General features: G+C 39.6%; 2 protein-coding genes across 4 annotated transcripts; one reads left to right on the top strand and one right to left on the bottom strand.

Annotated features, from left to right (window-relative positions):
- Window positions 1-2,064: 2,064 nt before the first annotated feature.
- Window positions 2,065-10,855, bottom strand: FBXO43 (F-box protein 43). 2 transcript variants are annotated; one of them, XM_050892184.1, is made up of 6 exons: window positions 10,786-10,855; window positions 10,208-10,284; window positions 4,931-6,456; window positions 3,868-3,970; window positions 2,781-2,966; window positions 2,065-2,689 (listed from the first exon to the last, which is right to left on the bottom strand). In XM_050892184.1, exons 3-6 carry the CDS (start codon window positions 6,406-6,408, stop codon window positions 2,441-2,443), a joined length of 2,016 nt encoding a protein of 671 aa, XP_050748141.1. In that variant the 5' UTR covers window positions 6,409-6,456; window positions 10,208-10,284; window positions 10,786-10,855; the 3' UTR covers window positions 2,065-2,440. The 2 variants fall into 2 exon arrangements, with proteins under 2 accessions (XP_050748141.1, XP_050748140.1); XM_050892183.1 differs by lacking the exon at window positions 10,786-10,855 and adding an exon at window positions 10,394-10,619.
- Window positions 10,856-14,703: 3,848 nt separating this feature from the next.
- POLR2K (RNA polymerase II, I and III subunit K) lies at window positions 14,704-19,437 on the top strand. 2 transcript variants are annotated; one of them, XM_050891954.1, is made up of 4 exons: window positions 14,704-14,733; window positions 16,786-16,849; window positions 17,635-17,727; window positions 18,187-19,437. In XM_050891954.1, the coding sequence occupies exons 2-4, from the start codon at window positions 16,789-16,791 to the stop codon at window positions 18,207-18,209; spliced, it is 177 nt and encodes a 58-aa protein (XP_050747911.1). In that variant the 5' UTR covers window positions 14,704-14,733; window positions 16,786-16,788; the 3' UTR covers window positions 18,210-19,437. The 2 variants fall into 2 exon arrangements, with proteins under 2 accessions (XP_050747911.1, XP_050747910.1); XM_050891953.1 differs by lacking the exon at window positions 14,704-14,733 and adding an exon at window positions 15,082-15,100.
- Window positions 19,438-19,600: the final 163 nt, after the last annotated feature.

The following is a 19,600-nucleotide window of genomic DNA, read 5'->3' as shown; positions in this document are numbered from 1 at the left end:
AGAAGGTGAGCTAAATCCTCTCACTGTCTGTCATAACTCTCCCCCATCAATTTCAAGGATGCATTTAAAGCTTTTGTTTTTTAGAGACATAAAATACATTCGTATTTAGCAAAGGTAAGATGCAGTGATGCCAATAGCAGCCTGACTTGCTATGACATGCCATACTTATTCTGCATTGTGGTTAGTACCATTCCCTATTTTATTTGATAGTTCAATGACAAGAAACAAAACTAATCCAAAGTTGTTATAAAGTTAAACTATATGCATTCAGATTCTTGTGTAATATACTTCCTGCCTAGCAAGTTCTTCTTGTTCATGTCAGTTTAACCTTTAATAGAAACTATTAAACATTTCTAAAAATGTATAGTTAGTTACTTTATACCTAAGAATAAAAGAACCAATCCAATAGTTCTCTGAACTAAATTAACTTCTAAGTAGACCTTGAACACTTAAAGTTCCAAACAATTAGGGAAATGCAAATATTAAACAAATCAAATAATTTAGCAATTTTCCCCGCTTGCATACTCCTCCTCTGTAATGAATGCCATTTTTCCTAAACCAAAACTATATACACACACACCTCTATATTCTCTAGCTTGCCCCAAAATCCTTCCCCTCAATTGTCCCCTCAGAACAGATTCTGTATAAACTCCTTTTTCAGTCTTCCAGTTCAAGTGCTACCAGTCTAACCCTAGACAACAATAATGCAAAGGCTTAGCAAATACAAATAAGTATGGAATTAAAGTATTGATAACTTTATTCATGCAATAAACATGATTTTCTGGTAGATATATTGGGTTGATCCCTTCTTTAATGATACCATGTTTGGTTAATAGACTTAGTACTAAAACTTCTGTGGCATTTTACTAACCATATTGTTCTCCTCCTTCCAAATGCTATGTGGAGCTACTGTCCCAGAAATCAAGTATGCTAAAAGTACTAACGAAATTACAAATCACAACAGTTAGAGATGAGAAATAAGAAGTGATGTTTCTAGAACATCCTGAAGTGAATTATCCTGGTCGATTCGTCTTAAACATCCACAGATTGTGTGGAAAGAAAGAAAGAAAAAATAAGAGTTGTTATTTGTAATTTTCAGACAATAAAAATAAAGATATGTGAATAAATATTAGTAGAGGCAAATACACAGCTTATTGCTTAGTTGAAAGCTCTTTTTCTTTATCAGACTACTTTTTAAATAGCTCAATGATAAGGCTTACCTACAAATACACACAGTAAAGTTACAACATCACAAATATAAGAGATAGGACAAAATCAGAGGGAGAGTGGGGAAGAGACACCAGCTGACTACAAGTGTTCTGCAAGATGCTTGTGACAAATGAACTCCTTGAAAGGACAAGTAGGACCATATCAATTGGAGAAATAAATTGATATTATATCTTCATAGAGCAAGCACTGTGTCCACTTCTGACACCTGTATTTCAAGCTGTTTACAATTGCTAGGAGTTAAAAAAAAACAACAACCAAACAAACCACAAAAATCACTTGAGGTCTGAGAGGCAGATTGAGTTCATTTCTGTAAAAGATCAGCATATTTAGTTCAAAGGCAAAATCAGTGAATTCCCTTAATTAAATCTGCAGATAGAGAAAGGATGATTTCTAGCAGTAGATAATCCTTTAATTCAAGCAGAAGTATGAAGATGATCCGGTATCTGGGAGCTGAAGTGAAGTCAGACTAAGTATAAAGGTAAGTTCACAACAACAAGGGTAATGCAACAGCATATTTAGATATACGAATATATACTGTATCACCTGAAGCTTTCAAGTAAAGGCAAAAACTCTGTAAAAAACAGTACAACAGAATATCCACACAGCATCAGCTTGGTTTAGAAATTACTATTCTATTTACTTGCATTACAGAGGCTAAGAGAAACAACAAAATAATTATTCTGATATAAAATTCAGACAACTAATATATTGCTTTTGAGGTATCATCATTTATATAGGTAGAAATATTTTTTGCATATGTACCTAGTGCCCCCACTTTAAGATATTTTTAAAACATTTACTGTAATTTAAAGTGAACAATAAATAAATCCCATTTAAAAGATTTTTTTTAAATTTCTTTAATTTGTCATTAAGACAAGAATCACATTTTTAAACATCTATGAGGTGCTGTAAGCTAGATATTGAAGACTACATTTAAGATACTTTATTAAAAACTTCAGATGTTAGTAAGTGCCTAGCTACTACACAACAGGTAAAACAAGACATAAAATGTTTTAAAATGTTCACTTTTTTCAAAAACAAAAACATACTAAATTAAGATATATACATGAGAAGTTATCAAGATAAGTCAGCAAAAACACATTGAATGAGACTTTCAAAATGTGTGTATTTAGGAAGAATATGAACAAGATTAGGAATTCAGGAGAAGGGGAAAAGGAATTAAATGTAAGGACTTACGTGCCTTACAAATTTAGAGTCTTTTTAAATTTCTTTTGCTTTGGGCACTTCCTGGAGGAGCATCTTTTTTGTTCTTCCGTTTTGCAGATAAACTATTACATTCTTTTGACCCATGGAAAGCATGCAGACATAAAATACAGAACTCAAATGCACATGCCTCTCTGCTACATAGTCCCCGTTTCTTTACCAATTGATATTTAGCAGGATATTGACATCTTGGACAGGGTTTTAGAGCTTCGTCAGTGAACAGAGTTTTAGCAACCTGTAGCAAGAGGAGGGAGAGAAGAGCTACTTAGTTCTTGTAAATGAAAATTTTCTAAAAACTGAAAGTGAAGAGTTTCTTAGCTACCTACTTTTATGTATTCTTCCTGTCTACTAGTTGAATGGGGAACAGAACTGCATTTCCTGGGTGTAAGTTCAGTGTATGAAGGTGGTGTTTGTACTACAGGAGTTCTGGCTTGAGCTTGAACAGGCCTTAGAGCAGATCTATTGAGAACGTTAAGTCTTGTGGCAGCATCTTCAGCTTTCAAGAAATATTCCTGTTAAAATTTATAAATTAAAAATGAAAGAAGAAACACACAAAAGGAAGCAAATTAGGGGTTTATTTCATTTGAGATTTGCAGCTGGTTTTTTGCTTTTTTTTGTTTTCCCTCTGCAACCACACATTAGAAAAGGAAATTCTGTATAGTGCATGTATTTCCCATTAAATGTCTATATTTAGTAAGGGAACAAGAGACAGGAACCATTAAAAACAAAGTCCCATGAGCAGGGTAAAAAGCCAACTGTCTTCTAGCACTCTCTACTGGTCCTCATGTTTCTGAGTTAGGACACATCTCAATAGCAAGCACGGAAATAGCAAATATAAGTTTTGTCAAAATTAAAGCAAGGTTACACTGAAGTGTGTGTGTATATCCACATGGAGGATCTGAAAAAATTATACTGCTATTAATATGTTTACTTTTCTAGATACCTCTTCAAAAACTTCTATATGTCCTTCTGATGTTCACAAGTACACCATGAAGAAGCTTAGCCACAAGCAGTCCTGAAAATAAGCAGGAAGTAGTCTAGAGTGGGTCCTACAGCACTGCGGACTAGAGTGAAATGGAAAATGAGGAATGGCATGGCACAAAGGTACGAACAGGGTTTAAGATCTAAAGCCAGAATCAGTCAAGGAAGAAATCCTACAGGATTCTTGGGGGGCGGGGGGGGGGGGGGGGGGGACGAGAACAAGTCTCACATGGTTGAAAGACTAGTACTCAAACTGTGGACAGTTGAAAAGCAATAAAAGCTATTACATTCTCCTATTAGAATTCTTAACATACTTATGTTGGAACTGTCTCTATCAGGTACCTTTCTGTAGCTTTACAAGATGTTTCCGCTTTCCTCTGACCTGTCTTCTTTCACACTTGAAAAAAATATTACCTTTGAGATGAACCTTACCCCAGCCTCTTCTTTCAGATGTTTTATATACAACTTTCTCCTCTTATCTGCACTTTTATCTTGTACAATGATTTCACGCCAGGTTTTGCTTACTTTCCAAATACTGGAACAAATTTATGAAAAAAATTATCAACTTTCACATTTTTGCCAATTAGTACAGAAGTCATGGTAGTAAGACTACCTTTTAATGATTTTTGCATGATTTCATATACTATTGGTCATTTTACAGACTACTGCTATATACTAGTTCACCGTATTGTTATGAAACACAGATCTCAGGTACTCTTACACAGCACTGTATAGAATAATAGAAGAGTCCAGAGAACAATTGCAATGTAAATAACATAGCATATCTTTGATTTACAAAGTTAAATAAGTTTCTTCCTTCCACATAAGCCACTTACCAAGTTTGTTTCTAAAGTCACATTTTTGTGTGTTAAGTGTTCTGAAAATATCCATGCCCTTATACTTCCACCTGTTCTCCCATTCCCTTTGTAACTAATAACACACATGGCACTCTTGATTTCTTTGAAATAAGTGACAGTTTCTATTGATTAAAAAATAATCTAGAACATTACTCATGAAGCAAAATTCTTTGAGCATCTTTGTGCTTAGAATAACCGAGCAAATTAAATACACAAGAAAAAAAATCTAGAAAATGTGTTGAGTACTATGCATTATTAGGGAATTTGTAATGAGAAGAAATTACTTTCTAGGTTTAAAGAAATTTTTAATATATTTTAAAATTTACAAGTACTGTGATTTAGTTTTAAGTTTACTAATTGCCATGTTTGGCTTTTTGTTTTTTTGGTTTTTTTGTTTTTGTTTTTTTTTTTTTTTTTTTAATTCCCCCACACAATATATTTTTAGAACTACACAGAAAGAGCCACTTGGCTAATGGTGACAAAATTTTTTAATTTCCTCAGAAACAAACAAGTTCTATTGACAACACCCACTATTCCAGAAGTTATTCTAATTTATTTGCAGAAACACGTATTTTCCCCTTTTCGGGGGGGGGGGGGGGGGGGGGGGGGGGGCGCGCGCAGAGAGCAGTAGCACTTACCTGCATAGACTTTCCACTGTCAAAGCATCTAAAACTATAGCAAGAACATGTTTTAAATTTCGGTATTTTAATTCTGTTAAAATATCTAATTTTTCAAGGCCCATTTTCTTGCCAATAAGTCCAGCAAGAACATGTTCTAATGCAAATATTTCTGTTCCATCATTATCTGATATTTCATTTTGGTCTGATCTTTGTCTTTGCAAGCAAATTTCATGAACTATTTTAAGAGCTGGAGTTCTTGAGAGATCTCCGTGACTTACAACTACATCACCACTAGGCTGTTGTTCTAAAACTAATGCATGGTCTTCACTGACAAAGTTTCTTTCTTCTGTTAACATACATGCTGAAGTAGAAGGACTGCCATGATGATCTTCTGTCTCCGATTGTGAGCCCTGTTCCCGAAGAGTGGATAACCTTCTAACTCGTTCAAGTTTTCTTGTCTTTCTTCTACTATCCAGAATTTTGGAATCTTCTTTACTTTTTTGGAAGATCTCTTGGAAAGATCTCTCATGATCAGACAATGAGTCTCCTGATTTGTCCAAATGAAGTGAATTATATCCACTATCCTCAGGTGTTGAAAGATCTGGGTAATTTGCCAGCTTAACAGGGGGAGAGTTTATATCACACAGTTCAAAGTTAAAGTTCTCTACAAGACTGTTAATAGAAGTCAGGAACTTACCCTCATTGACCTCAGGTAACACACTGTAAGTAGGAGTCCTAAGCAACCCATCACTAACACTCATAAGGACACTTTCACTGAATTCATTAGCATTACTAACAATAACATCCTTACACTGAATTGGAGATAAACATTCTGGTTCTAGCAATAAGGGGTCCTTACATTTGGACTCATCTAGCGTTGAGGTCCTTTGTTGTGAAAAGGAAAGTCTCCGTTTTGGGCAATCAGGATTAGAGTCTTCAGTTTTTGAAGTGCTAGTTGTCAGAGGTTTGTAACTTTTATCTTTTGGAGAATCTGAAGCAGCTTGTGAAAGTTTTTCTTCAGAGCTCAAAACACAAGAGAATATTTTTTTCCTGCTGCTTCCTGAAGAACTAGCTTGTCTTTCACAGCATCCTACAGTTGTGCCAGCTGGAACACTCTTAGATAAAAGCAGCCTCCTGCGTAGTGAGGAGCCTTTTCTACTCACTTTAGGAGTTTCAAAAAAATCTACACTTCTATTTGCTTCTCTTCTTTCCGATAAGGAGATAGAATTAATTTCATTTTCAATAGATGATGACACAGGAAAGAGGGCATTTGGATGAATGTGCTCAGAATGCTCTTGTAGCAATGATAAACTTGTTACACTCAGTGCTTCTTTATGTTCTACATCAGGATCTTTTACGGACTCATTGCATCTGCTGTCCAGAAATACTGAAGTGCAACATGTGTCTTTAAAATTGGAGTATTTAAAGTTACTGCTGGGAGATGTTAATCTATTTCTTTTAAGAATATTGAACATTACTGAATGACTGTCTGACATCTTCTGCTTGGCACTTTGACTTTGTAAATGAAGATACCAGTGTTATTTCTGAAACAAACGATAAAAGTAGTCACCAAAACACCCTCAGATTAGTGAGAAAGCCTTGTGTAAGTCTATCAAGCTAGCAGCCATGACAAAAGTATTTTCATTAGTCTTGGTGGAAACAGTGCTTATACATGAACACAAAGACAAATTACAATCAAGTACATGGTTAGAATGAGTGATTAAAATGCATAGTACACCGTGAGGCAAATTAAAACATACATTCAGTTAGCTAATTGATCTGCCAATCCTTATCCAAGGAAAAACACGCCAAATAAACGACACAGCAACTAGAGTCTCATTTGTGCTGAGATCAGTGAGAAAACTCTCTCTTGTTCCAATAGGACCAAGATTTTTATTAGCACTGTTAGTGGCTGGATGAACCAATAACACAGTTCAGTCCTCAAGAACTAGCTGAAGCTCTGGTAATAGATGAGTTTAGACAAAAGGCATTTTCTCCTTAAGAAAAACGAGAGGATTAATCATGAAGTCACAAGTCAACAGGTCTCCCTATTATTTAGATCCCTACAGTCCCTGGAGGGAATAAAATTTGACCTCTAGTTACAATGTGAACAGTGCATTCTTATCTGCCTTAACATTTAAATGTTATTTTGTAAAGAAGCTCTCTGCTTTTACTCAGCTCTGTGGGTAAACCAAGTGTTCTGAAGATTTACACTTTAAAGAAACTGATGGACTGTCTATACATCCTCTCACCATGTACATAGAAAGAAAGTTTCTTTCAAACTTGGTAAGTATAAAAGCTTTTAAGAGCTACTATATATTTTCCTAGAAAAGTTACAAGTGGCTGATGCACCCATTTAAATAAGAGACGTAAGAATACAGACTTACTTTTTTGCCATTCATACATGGCAGAGCTTTTCCACCCTAACCAGAGTGGCAATAGGTCGCTGCTTTCTACACACAAGACATGGTAACTGTATAAAAGATGTTATGAATAATGCCAGTATGAGGGCTGTTCTCACAGAAACCATAGTACTTTACATCAATGTTGCAAGACTTTCAAAGTTTAAATCGGCACCTTTTACTAAGGTATGTTACTGGCCTCTAGAACTGGTATTTTGGAACATAAAGCCTGGAAATAGTGATTGAATTTTCAGAACAGACAAAAACAGGAATCTTCAAAGTTGGCTTAAACACCAAATACTAAGACATTGCTAATATCCCAACAGTCCTGACTTAGTCAAACCCTAAGCCACCAAATACAAGCAGTGGGAACCCAAATTGCCTGGGGGGTGGGGGAGAACTATTCTTTGATGATCTTGGGACATTTAATTAGCATTTTTTGACCCATACTGAAGGCACTTTATAAGATCATTGCAATATAGAAAGCACTTTGTTTTCTACTGTGAGGAGACAGCAACATATAGAAGTTCAAAAGGAACAGGACATTAAACAGCAGACTGTGAGAAGTTGGCATAAAGGCCTATAGAATCATGCTAATATCAGTATGAAATCAAACAGATTTAAAACAAACAAAAAAAATCCATCCACATAATTGAGAAAAATTCTTCCAGGAAAGAAAGATATGTGAAAATAATTCCAAGAAGATGACAAACTGAAGTCTGGCCTGCTTCCTTTCCCTCTCCCATTTACCTCTACGAGTACCTTACTTTCACATCTGTTTTCCCTCAGTGCTTTTTCCTCATTCCCTGTTTTTACTTGGTGAAATAAATGACAGTGCAAATAGAAATCACGAGGGCATAGCTTTAAGCTAGTTATTACATGAATTAGGGATAACTTCCTTGACAGTGCAGGACCAACTCCAAGCAGCATGTAGTGTTTCATCTCATCACTTTTCAACACGTTAGGCAATAGGCTGAAAACACTGTGTCATGAACTAGAAAATAACTTTAAAAAGATAGGAAAAAGTTATGAATAGTCCCTGTGTAGTGCACTGCTGCTCTTCAGTTGATTATTCATCCTATGAGCGGAGGGCCATATCAGCATAGCTCTTCTTTTTGTAAAAGGAGGAAGACCTATAAGAAACCTGTAGTAACAATAGGGCATTATCTTTGTGTAATCTACAAAAAGAATAGAGGTTTTATTTTCTATGCTGAATTTTGGTGAACTGCAGTTAGTCAGCAAATGTTGCCAGGAGATATTCCTAGCAAAAATGCTGATGGACAGAGATTTAAACTTTGAATGCTATTTAGAGACAGCTATTCAAAATCTCAATCCCAACAAAATAAAATAATCACATACCCACACTTACCTTTAAAAATATTAATATTTTCCTTAAAGACAGTCAAACTAACCACACATTTAACAAAAGTGCACAGGCTTGCAGGTTTAGAAACTTAATGTTCAGGCAGCATGCTGAAGAAACAACAAAAGGAAAACTCACTCTTGCAGTTTCATTCTCAGACATTTCATGGGAGAAATTATCTAATTTTATGAACAACTGAGAGTAGAGGAAATTTAAAATATTACAGTATAAAGGAATTTAAGCAAACTTGTGTTTCAAGTAACATAAAAATCACAGAAAAACAAGTTTTTGCAGCTGTAGGGGAGATCAGAGCAGAGTTAAAGGAATGTTGATAACTCAAGTAAAAGCCAAAAATATGCTGTAAATACGCCAGCGTCCAGCAGGAGGAGCCTGTGAGCTTACTATATTGATTTTGCGATAACAACTTTGAAAAAATTATAGGGAAGCCACTGCAATATAGACACTGAGTGAACAATGTCCATTGTACTTCTTTACAGCAAACCCCAGTATACACCTCAGGTTTGTATACACATTCATTTTTTTTCAAAACGTATTAGTTGTACAAATTAAGATTTAATTTAATTTAACATAAGGTCTCATTTTACAAACACAGTACAGAAGGGAAAGGCTTTCAGAGGTGCTGAACATCTCTCATAATAGAACGAGGTGCTACTTATATTCATAAGAGATGCCTAAGAAAACCTCTTACAACTTGTCTAGTGTTTTATAAGCACTTCCTTTTTTATCAGGAGAAAGGTTTCATCTACTAGATTTGATACATAACATCAAGCCCTTTTCATTTGGGGATCTTGAAGTAACTTCTGAAAGTATTGTTAACCTTGGTTTAGACATCATAAAACAGATGTGCAGGGAAGAAAAGACTAGTCACACAGCAAGTCCATTACAGAGGAAGGAATAAAATCCACATCTGCTAAGTGTAGATTCTTGTGCTCTATACATTTCTCATATCTATTCTAAATTTTGTAGTTCTCAACTTGATCTACAAGTCAACTGCAAACTTTCTAGCAGTTTACGGAACAAAATATTTCATATTCGGACACCCAAACTAAATTAAGAACAGGATTCAGATGTTTAGACAAGGAATAATGTCTGACAAGCTTAGTCTTACAAAGTGTCCTAAAGAGGTAAAAATGTTGGTTACTAGAAGGCAATGTAAATGGTGCCTATAACTTAGACATGAGCTCTGGAATGGAGTCACGCCTGTTCCTGATATTAATTTACATTCCCCAGTAACACATACTGAACATTTATGCCTCGAACAAGATGTTTTCTGTCCTTGTTTGTTACCGTTCACCATTGTTAACAAAACAGAAAAAGGCAAAGTTTCGGTGATAGAAGAATATTTTCTCTGTTATTTAAACAGATATCATATCTGCAGTAAAACTGACTATCTGAGGACTGCTCCTTGAGCACCCAGATCTAAAAACAGAGAAGTCATTAATACCTTCAAAGGTGTTAATATTGAAGATGGCATAGCTAAGTCCTACCTGTAAGATGTGTGTCACTTACCCTAATTTGTGAAGCGACTCGAGATCTTCCAAAGCAAAGGTGCTGAATTCAAAGTATTGTTTACCCCTACTGATAACCTAAAGTGAGAAAGGATGTGGAGAGAAAAGAGAGGTGTAAGAGAAACATTACCTAGCTGAGACAGTTTTCAGTTCGTATATATATGCGTTCACTGCAATGTCTAATTACCCAGCGATGAAGATAATTGACGGCTACCTAGGGACCAGCACCCGAGGGTCTCTCAGTCACCTGGGATGCCGGACACGAGCAAAGCAACAGCTTCACCCCCGCATCTGGCAAATCGCTGGGCACAGGAAACAGAGCCCAGAGGTAGAGGTCCCCTACCACCGAGGGCAGCTGAGGCGGTCGGCGGGGCTCCCTGAGAAGGGGTGAAGGCGAGGAACCCCCGTCCCCGGCTGGCTGGAGAGAACGGGAATCCTGCCGCCTCAGCAGCTCACTGCCTGGCTCTGGGGCCCGTTGCCCTTAGCGAGGAGCCGCTTCGCTTCTCTCCACCCACACCGGCTCCTCGCGTGCGGCTACCGCTGCTTTCCCTCGCTTGGATTTGAACTACCCGCCCTTACCAACCGCTGCCGCACTGCCTCCCCCGCCCCCTCCGCGCTGCGGCCCTCGGGAGAGCGGCGCCGCCCTAGGGCGAGGACAGGGCGTCGGCGGGTGGGAGCCTGAGGGGAACGACTCCGCCGAACGGGAGAGCCCGCTCCTCCGGGACACGAGAAGTTACCGGCAAGGCTCGCCTTTCTCCTCACATTTTATTCTTCAGCCCTGCGGCCCCCGCCCCACCCAGCCCACCACTAAAGGCGCCCCTGAGTCGTTCCCTCCCCCTACTCTGTGTTCTTCTCAGGTGCCTGGCGAGGGTGAGGTTTTCCCGCCTCTGTGAGACCCCTCACGCCTCCCCGCCGGGGGGCGCCAGGGCTGAGGGGTGGCTTCAGAGGCGCTGGTCGATCACGGCCAGCCAAAGGCTTTCACACGTAATGAACCTTATCTGCACCACAACCTTTAAGCTTGAGTTATAAGGGTGCTAATTAATTCGAGTTAATTAGTACATTTGTGCCCGACGGCCCAGCAACAAAACAATCACAGAGCGTTTGTCAAGTGCCGTCTCCTTTAAATCAGCTCTCAGTCGAGTGGGAGATGCCCCGTGATGTCGCCCAGTTTTTGCTGTGGTTTTAGGTAATCTTTATGTTAAAAAATAATAATTAAAAAAAACCAAAAATACTTGGGTGCCTGTTTTTCCTAAGCTCGGTAAGGATAACGTGGGGCTACGCACGCTCACCTACCTGCTGGCTTCAAACAGGCAGGGGGAGCTGGCGGCGGCGGGGAACCGGCAGGCCTTGCAGCAGCCGCCCCTGGGGGAAGCGGGCGCTTGCCGCACAGGGACATAGGAAAGGCCAAATAAATCATCGCCGTGTTCTCCTCCTGCTCGGTATTACTCTCCTTCACCTCACTAATATAACATTTACCCCGGCTTTTCTCTAATTTTTCTCGTTCTTTCCCTGTTTACACTTCCAGTTTTCTCCCTCCACCAGAACAATGTCAGATCTGAACGGGAGATGTTAAATCGTCGTGTGTGCCTCTAAAAGCAACACCTCCGTTTAAAGAAGCAAAGTAGAGGCTTTCCAAAGGAACGCCGGAATTAAGTAACGTGATTCCCGTACGTGAGTTTCGGCAAGTTTGCAGCCTTCCCCTTCGGCAACCTCCACTCCTGCAGCCTTGCAAAGCCGACCTGGCGGGTGGGCAGGGGGCAGCGGCGCCTGGCAGGCTGAGAGGGGCCTGAGGAAACACGGATTTAAAAGTTACCTATCCAGAGCCGGGGGAAACTGTGACATTTTTGGACAAAACATGTTGTTTTGTGTGACTACAAGGTAACAGTTACGGATAGAAAGAGAAAGGCTTGTCGGGTATCTCCCCCTTCCTTTTTAGAAAGAGAAATCATTAGAAACTTTCTGGAATGTAATACAAGTTTTCCGAAAGTGCTTTCTGTAGTATCATCTATTTCACATGAATCAGAAGAAATTATTTTTCAAATAGTTGTATTTATTTATAAAATAAATTACCTTTTCTGTGAAATTGGCAGCTTGCTAGCTCCTTAAGGCGGGACGCAGCAGCTGCAAGTTCTGTCTCTGTCACTCAAACCCGGATGGACTTATGTGACTTGGATCAAAAATATCCAAGAAATGTGACAAATTGTAATCGCGGCATTTGATGCAATACACAGAGGCATCACACTAAAAAGCGTGATTTAACAAAAAGCGTCACAAAAAAAAACCCAAACCCAAACCGAAACAGAACAAAAAAAACCCTCACCCAAACAAAACCAAAACCAACCAAACAAAACCCCAACCAAAACCTGAGAACATTGCTTCTAAACAAACAAAATAAGGTGAGACAGTCTGCAACACTCTCACGCTCCGCTCGGCTGCGACCGCATTTCGTTCCCATCCAAAAAGGACCCCTGCACCTCCCCACCTCGCCCCACAAGCCTCTCCTCACGCTTTCCTACCAATTCCCCAAGAGATGTTTCACTTTACGGGACCGTGGAGGCCTCCCACATAGTCCCAACCCTTTCTGCTACTCTAAATCCAAGTGGCATCTTTAGGGCTAGTGTTTATCAGCCCATCAGAATGGGTTTTTACTGTTAAAGCGCTCCTCTCGAAGGAGGCGAGCTTTATCAGAAACGGCTAAAGTAACCGAAGCTTTAAGATCTGGTAAAACATCCTATTTTTCCAAGGGAACAGTTAAAGGATGCCAATAATCAAGCAATTACCTGATTTCTTACTTAACAGTGGAGACCTTATTTTCACAGAACTAACTTGAACTGACTTTTTCGTGCTGGTATTATTAGTAAGTCCTTTTAAAATTATCGGTTTGACAAACGCATTTTAAAACACAAAACGAGCCTCAAGAAATAATACCAGTTGGGTTTTATTTATTTATTTATCTATCAGATGGTAATTACTTAGTGTGCATTTACGAGGAAAGGTAGGGTTCAGCCTTTTTTCCCCCCTCTGCTTCAAACTCGTGGTACACACCCACACGTACGAAGACCGGGGACGGACGGACGGACGGACGCAGGTAGTAATGGCACGGAGAAATCAGAATCGAGATGAACAGCTCTGCCTTTCACATACCGTTTTTCTTGCATGTGCTGTATTCTAGCACTCCGAAAGTTATATTTCGCTTTATTCATACACAGGGGTATGGAGAAGCAGGTGAGCTGTCTAAAATCATTACTGTATTTTAATTACGTTTGACTGAAATACAAAACTAGGAAAACCGCAACTATTTATTATTCCTCAAGTTTATTTTAGATAAGCTATAGGTCACGTATGAAGGTGATTTGCTACTATGAGAAAAACATCAATAAATTACAACGGATAAAATTTCATACGTATCAATGCATTTGCGTGCTTAGGAAACAACTTTTATTCAGTATTCAGAAACAGAAAAAGAAAGACCTTTCCTTAAACTAGGGAGCCTTTTGAATGATGAAGTAATTTAAATCGGCATATTCACAAAACACAGCATTGGTTAAAAGTTTTTCCAGGAATAAAGAGAAGATAGCTAATTCTACAAAATGCCTATCTAAGATTCAGAATTCATACCTCCAGCGAGGTTGAGCCAGTGACTGAGAGCAACCGGTATCGTTTCAAATCCCGTCTGTACTATTTCAGTTCAGTACATATGGGAATCGCCGGCATTTGAACGTCTTTCGTAATGCGATCCTACAGTTAGAATATGTAGTATCGCAGCTTCTAAGTTTGGTTTAATACGGGTACATATGATACTGCCCACAAGAGTAAAATACCAAGATGTGGTTTTTTTATCCACGGATCTTAGGTAAAATGCTTCTGAAAAGAGAAAGGACCTTGAGGTAAAACACCTCGGCGGTTTAAAACGCCGCAGCCGTATGATCAGACCTGGCACAGGGTATTCTTTTCCCCGAGTATGTACAGTAGGTCGGGTACAGCCAAACAAAAATATCGAGTACGTTGGTTCTTATTTTATCTAACCAGGCAGCTGCCTACTTGCTTCTTAGGAAACTGACGCTGCTATTCATATGAAAGCTTATATATTAAAAAATGCCACCAAATATTCCGTGCTTTTTTTCAAAGTGGTTAACACCGATAGCTAAGTATTTATTACTTTCTGAACCTAATTATACCGCGGGGAGGAGGCCGGAGCTGACGGCGGCTCGCTGCCGGGGAGCAGCCGGCCGGGCCGGGCCGGGGCTCCGGCCTCCCGCCGCTCCCTCGCTCGCCGGGCAGGGCTGCGGTGCGGCAGGGCCCCCGCACGCGTGGCCCCCGCGCGGTGCGTATCGCCGGCTCGTGCGGCCGGTAGCATAACGGCACGCCCTGATGTACACGGCGCAGGGCGGCACGGCGGCACCGGGCGCCGCGGGGCGGGCCGCGGAACGGGCGTCGGCGGCACAGGCCCCACCTCCGCCGGCGCCCGGTGAGTCGTCATCAGCCGGCGCCGAGGAGAAGGCCAGGCCGGTGGAGTTGCTTGTGCAGGCGAGTGGGGGTCGGGGTTCGCCTGGGGTTTTCGGGCTCCTCTCTTCGGAGCCGGTGGTCCCCTTCGCTGCGGGCTGGGGTGGCGGTGTGTGTGGCGGCGCGGCCGTGGCGAGCAGGGAAAGGCCCGGCCCAGCCTCGTGGGCTTCCCTCCTGCGTAGAAGCCCCGCGGGGCGGTCGGGGAGGCCCCGGTGCGGAATTGGGGCGAGCTGGGGTGTGTGGGGCTGCGGGGTCGGTGGGCTGTGAGGAAAGCCGTTCGTCCTCCTGCTTCGTGGGCTGTGGGGGACGTGAAGGAGCGAGTTTGCTTCTCTTACAGGTACGTGTGGCGTCCTCGGCACGAGTAGCGTGGCCGGTGCTCCACGCCTTCGCGGTAGGTTACGGTTGCACCCCAGTGCACGTAGGTGTATCAGTGTGCTGCCTTTTGGCTGTGTCAGCTTAGCAGCACTTACAGTTGCAGGGTACTTGAAGGCCGGCTAAACCATGGCACCTCCCTGCAAAATACGGAGCTGTAGGTAGCTGCTGTCTTTAGCAGCAGTATTATTTTGCTGCATGAGCAGCACCAGCTCAAGTTATTTAGCTGCAACTGTGGTCCTCCTTAGTTCAGCTCTCTGTTTTAGAAGATACTGCTCTTTTCAAGTGCTGATGGATGATTGCTTATATCTTACTATAATGTACTGACACAAAAAGACTATAACCATAGTGGCATCTTAATCCACATGTGTTATGGTAGAGCAAAATCTTACTTGAAAGCTGTAAAGCTTAATGAATTATCTCCAGTTCTCTCAAATGGAGTGGCATAAGGGGGGGTTAACAAGGTGGTTTGTCAAGTGCTGATCAGACTCTCTTAAACAAAGGATTAACTGTTTCTGTCAAGCCTATCCTGTTTTCAAGACCCTAGTTTTCCCAGTTGAATTTATACTGAAACAAACTGTGAAGATCAGGGAAATAATTCTTACTGTAATATTAAGCCAAAGTATCTGAGAGTCATGCTCATAAAGAAGCATCATGAATGCTATTCACTGGCATAAGGGTTAGGAATTCTTGTCTTCTATGTCAGGCAGAACAGTGACAGAAAACAGCAACCTCAAAAAAGCTATAAGGAGATAGTCACGTTCTAGTCTAGGCTTGCATTGGGTGGAAAAAAAAGTGTTTACTATCTCTCTAGTGGTTACAGTAACAACCTTAAAATTTATGGTTGCAAACGTATTTACATGTTAGGATAGGATTACTTAAAGCTTGGTAGAATGTTTGTGGAGTATATGTAACTAGTTAGTCTGACACTGTGAAGGAATACTTGTCTCCAAATAAGTCTGAACAATCAAAACCATTATAGGGCATTAAGAGGTGTTTGAAGAGTACCACTGAGTTATCAAACTCTTGATGAGTTTGGTAATCATACGCACCTATGTTAGGATTTTGACGGTGGAATTTCTTCTCTCTTGTCCCCCATTGGGGTTTTTTTGGGTTTTGGGCTTTTTTTTTTTTAATTCCTATTACTCTTCTACCTACAGTCTGTTCCCAGGATTTTTAATCCCTTAGATCAATGAAAAGGTAGATTAGGTTAGCTAGTGTTTTATCAGAGGGGAAAAAAAATATAACAAGGCTTATCTTGTTTATGATAGCACTGTTGTTACATGAGTGATACATAAGAAATGATTTATTTTTATGTTTCCAGCAAGAAAATTCTTACCATTGGCAGGAGGGAGGAAATAAAATATTGTTCATTGGGCTTTAATGTTTAAAATCCTGTTTAATAGAAAATGTTGTGCTGTCTCCATCTTTGGAGGTTTTCTATACCAGATTGGTAAAGCTCTGAGATGTTACTTTGCTTTTGAGAAATTGAGCTAGATGACTTTCTGAAGTCTCTTCCAACCTGAATTATCCAATGTCCTGTGTATCAAATACAGATGACATTTGTTTGTATTTACTTTTAAGGAAGTTTTTAATCTTCTGTTAGCTTGAGATTGAGATACTGAAATGATTGTGTATGCCTTGAAAAAATAATTTAAAAACAAAACAAAAAACTGGTGTGCATGTTGTGTGTTTTTTGTTTAGAACATGGATTCACAGAAGGATGTTCAGCCTCCAAAGCAGCAGCCAATGATTTACATTTGTGGAGGTAAAGAAAAGACATCAGTGAACTTTTTTACTTGTTACTGGAGATTTGGTGTTTTAATAATGAAGAATGCATAATTATTATACCGAAGAGGACATAAATACAAATAGTTGCAGTGTGGATCCTGATGTTCTTTAAAGCTTTACACACATATATGGGGTATATATGGATAGCGATGTGGAAGTAATTCACTAGAGCTTGTGTTGCTGTGTGGAGGTCCTCCATCTCCAGAGGATACTTTCTCTAAGTGTCTGCTTGTGATGCAGACAGTGGACCTTCTATTTAGTGCATCTGGGAGAGGTTTTTTTTTGGAAAATGCTGTATGGTTACTCAGCTTTTATTGAAGTGCAGTAGTCAAATTCTCTCTTAACTATAGATAAGTCAGCAACTTAAAAATGGGTGATTTTGAATTGTCACTTCAGGAATCTCTGAAATATTTTTGTCTTTTATTAAGACAACAAACTTGGGGCTTTGGGGGGGCTGAGCTGAAGTTTTCATTAGTAGACAGTCTAGTTGTATCAAGAGTGGAATGTATTCTGTGCAGTAATAATTTGGTGATTTTTAGCAAGGTTCTCTTTGATCTTAATATAAGTGAAGTTTGCTAATTTTTTTTTTTGCACCGTATCTTGATATCATTCAGCTCTTGATACAAATTTGCTACAATTAATTTTTATTATGTTTGTTTGCCACAAATAGGAATTTGACTATTAAGACTTCTGAAAGTTATCTATGCATTAACAATGCTGGTTTTGTTTACCCACTCCCTTTATCTTTCTCCATCACATCAGAATGTCATACCGAAAATGAAATAAAGGCAAGAGATCCTATCAGATGCAGAGAATGTGGCTACAGAATAATGTACAAGAAAAGGACAAAAAGATGTATCCTTTTACACATCCACTTGAATGCATTTGGGAAGCTGTGGATGGAGACAAGGTATTTAAGGAAAACAGAATGGAAGATTTGAGCAATTATGTAAGAATTCTTCAAGGCCAAAAATCAGTACAGTAGAGCAAAGTACTATAGGGAAGTCTCTGCAGTGTGATTGGGCACCTTGTTTTCTTTCCTGGCACTTTCTCTCTTTTTTTCTGTTTTCTATGCAAAATATAATAAGCTATGATAGTCTGCTGGGTGATGTACTGTGAATTGTTGGTATTATTCAGCCTTTTAAGAAAAGGAAAGTGTTGTGGGGTTAATGAAAGACGAGTTTTGAAATGCTTTTATGTAGTTAGTTGTGACTTTAGATTTAGACAGTCTCTCTTTCTCCCCCGCCCATCTTTTTTCTCCCTGATCTTTTTTCAACCACAACACGTTTTTTTCCTTTAACTGCACTATTCCAGTGGTGGTTTTTGATGCCCGATGATGTCTGCTGAAGATATAGTGACTTCATGATGCAGTTTAATCTTTCTAATAACTTTGCTCATGTACAAATGCACACTCTTATTTGTGTTTTAAGAGATTGAAATGTTAAAGTTTACTGTGATATTAAATTTTGCCTATATTGTCTTCCAGCAATATATTTCTAAAGCTGTTGTTTAAATTGTAGTCAGAGTATGCAGTAGGTTTTTTTTAAGTTCAGTGGTACTGTATTCTTTTTGAGTTAACCTTGTTTCATTACTGTAATTTAAACTTTATTTGCATTTTAACTTTGTTCAAGTTCTTTGGACTCTATGAATTGCATACAATAACTGTGGTTTGAATAAATTCCACTGAAAATAAATAGAAGGCTACACAAGGCTAGGTCTGAAACACAGATCTGGATTTCAAAAGAGCAAATCTCAAAGGACTTGAGAGCACCCAATTCAGGCACCCAGTTGTGGAGGAAGTGTCAAAAAAATAATCTTGCAGAAAACAAGAGGGGAGGGAGGCAAGGTAAACATTAAGAAGCAATGTATAAACAGAAATTCCCAAAGTGCTTCTTGACTTGGTTGTACTCAAGGAAAGAATTAGATCTGTGCTATAAAGATAATTTGGGTAGCATCCCAAAACTAAAATAGCACCTTGTTTTGCTTTTCAGGTAACTTCTCAGTGGTCTGTAATAAAAAGATCAAAGTGATGGTTTTGTATTGATGAGCTAAAACTTTTTGCATCTGTCTGTCTGGAATGTGTGTTAAGTAATACTAAAATATCCTTATGGCTAAAGTGTACTACAAAATACTGCTGGATTGTGCCTGATGCTAATTTAGCCTCCTTAAGGGCTTCCAAATCTCAATTTTCATGGTGCTAATGATGCTGTTAATGTTGAGATAATGTGTTTAACTCTTATCAATAGAGTAAGGTATCTTTGTTACAGACTGCATGACCGTGTACTGGCTCATAAATGAACTGCAGTGGGTCATTTTAGGGGATAAAAAACCATTATTGAGATTTTGTTTTGGAGCTGTTTGGTTAAGACTTTCTTAGGCATCTTATCTGATCTTCGCTAGTAAGACATTTCTTACCTAGGTTTTTCCTTGGAAGCCAGATACACTCGAATATAAATGATAACATTTTTACTACATAGATGCTATCAGTTTGTTCACCAGACTGGCATGCATAGCGTGCACCTTCTGCCTGCACAACAGAAAAAAGGGATCAGCTATTGATACGGCTGCTCAGAAGGGTGAGCTCGAGAGTTGCCCACTAAAGAGAGGGCAGTACCAGGGCTACAAAAGGTCCGGTGGGAGTAAAGGACGGGTTTGGCTGGACTACGGACAGGCTGGCGCCTCCTTCTGCCAGACAAATGTAGAGAAGAGCATCTGCTGCCATCAGGAA

The sequence above is a fragment of the Gymnogyps californianus genome, chromosome 2 (assembly GCF_018139145.2).
Source record: "Gymnogyps californianus isolate 813 chromosome 2, ASM1813914v2, whole genome shotgun sequence".
In the NCBI taxonomy this organism is placed as follows: domain Eukaryota; kingdom Metazoa; phylum Chordata; class Aves; order Accipitriformes; family Cathartidae; genus Gymnogyps; species Gymnogyps californianus.
This window is presented reverse-complemented; position numbering and strand designations above follow the sequence as displayed.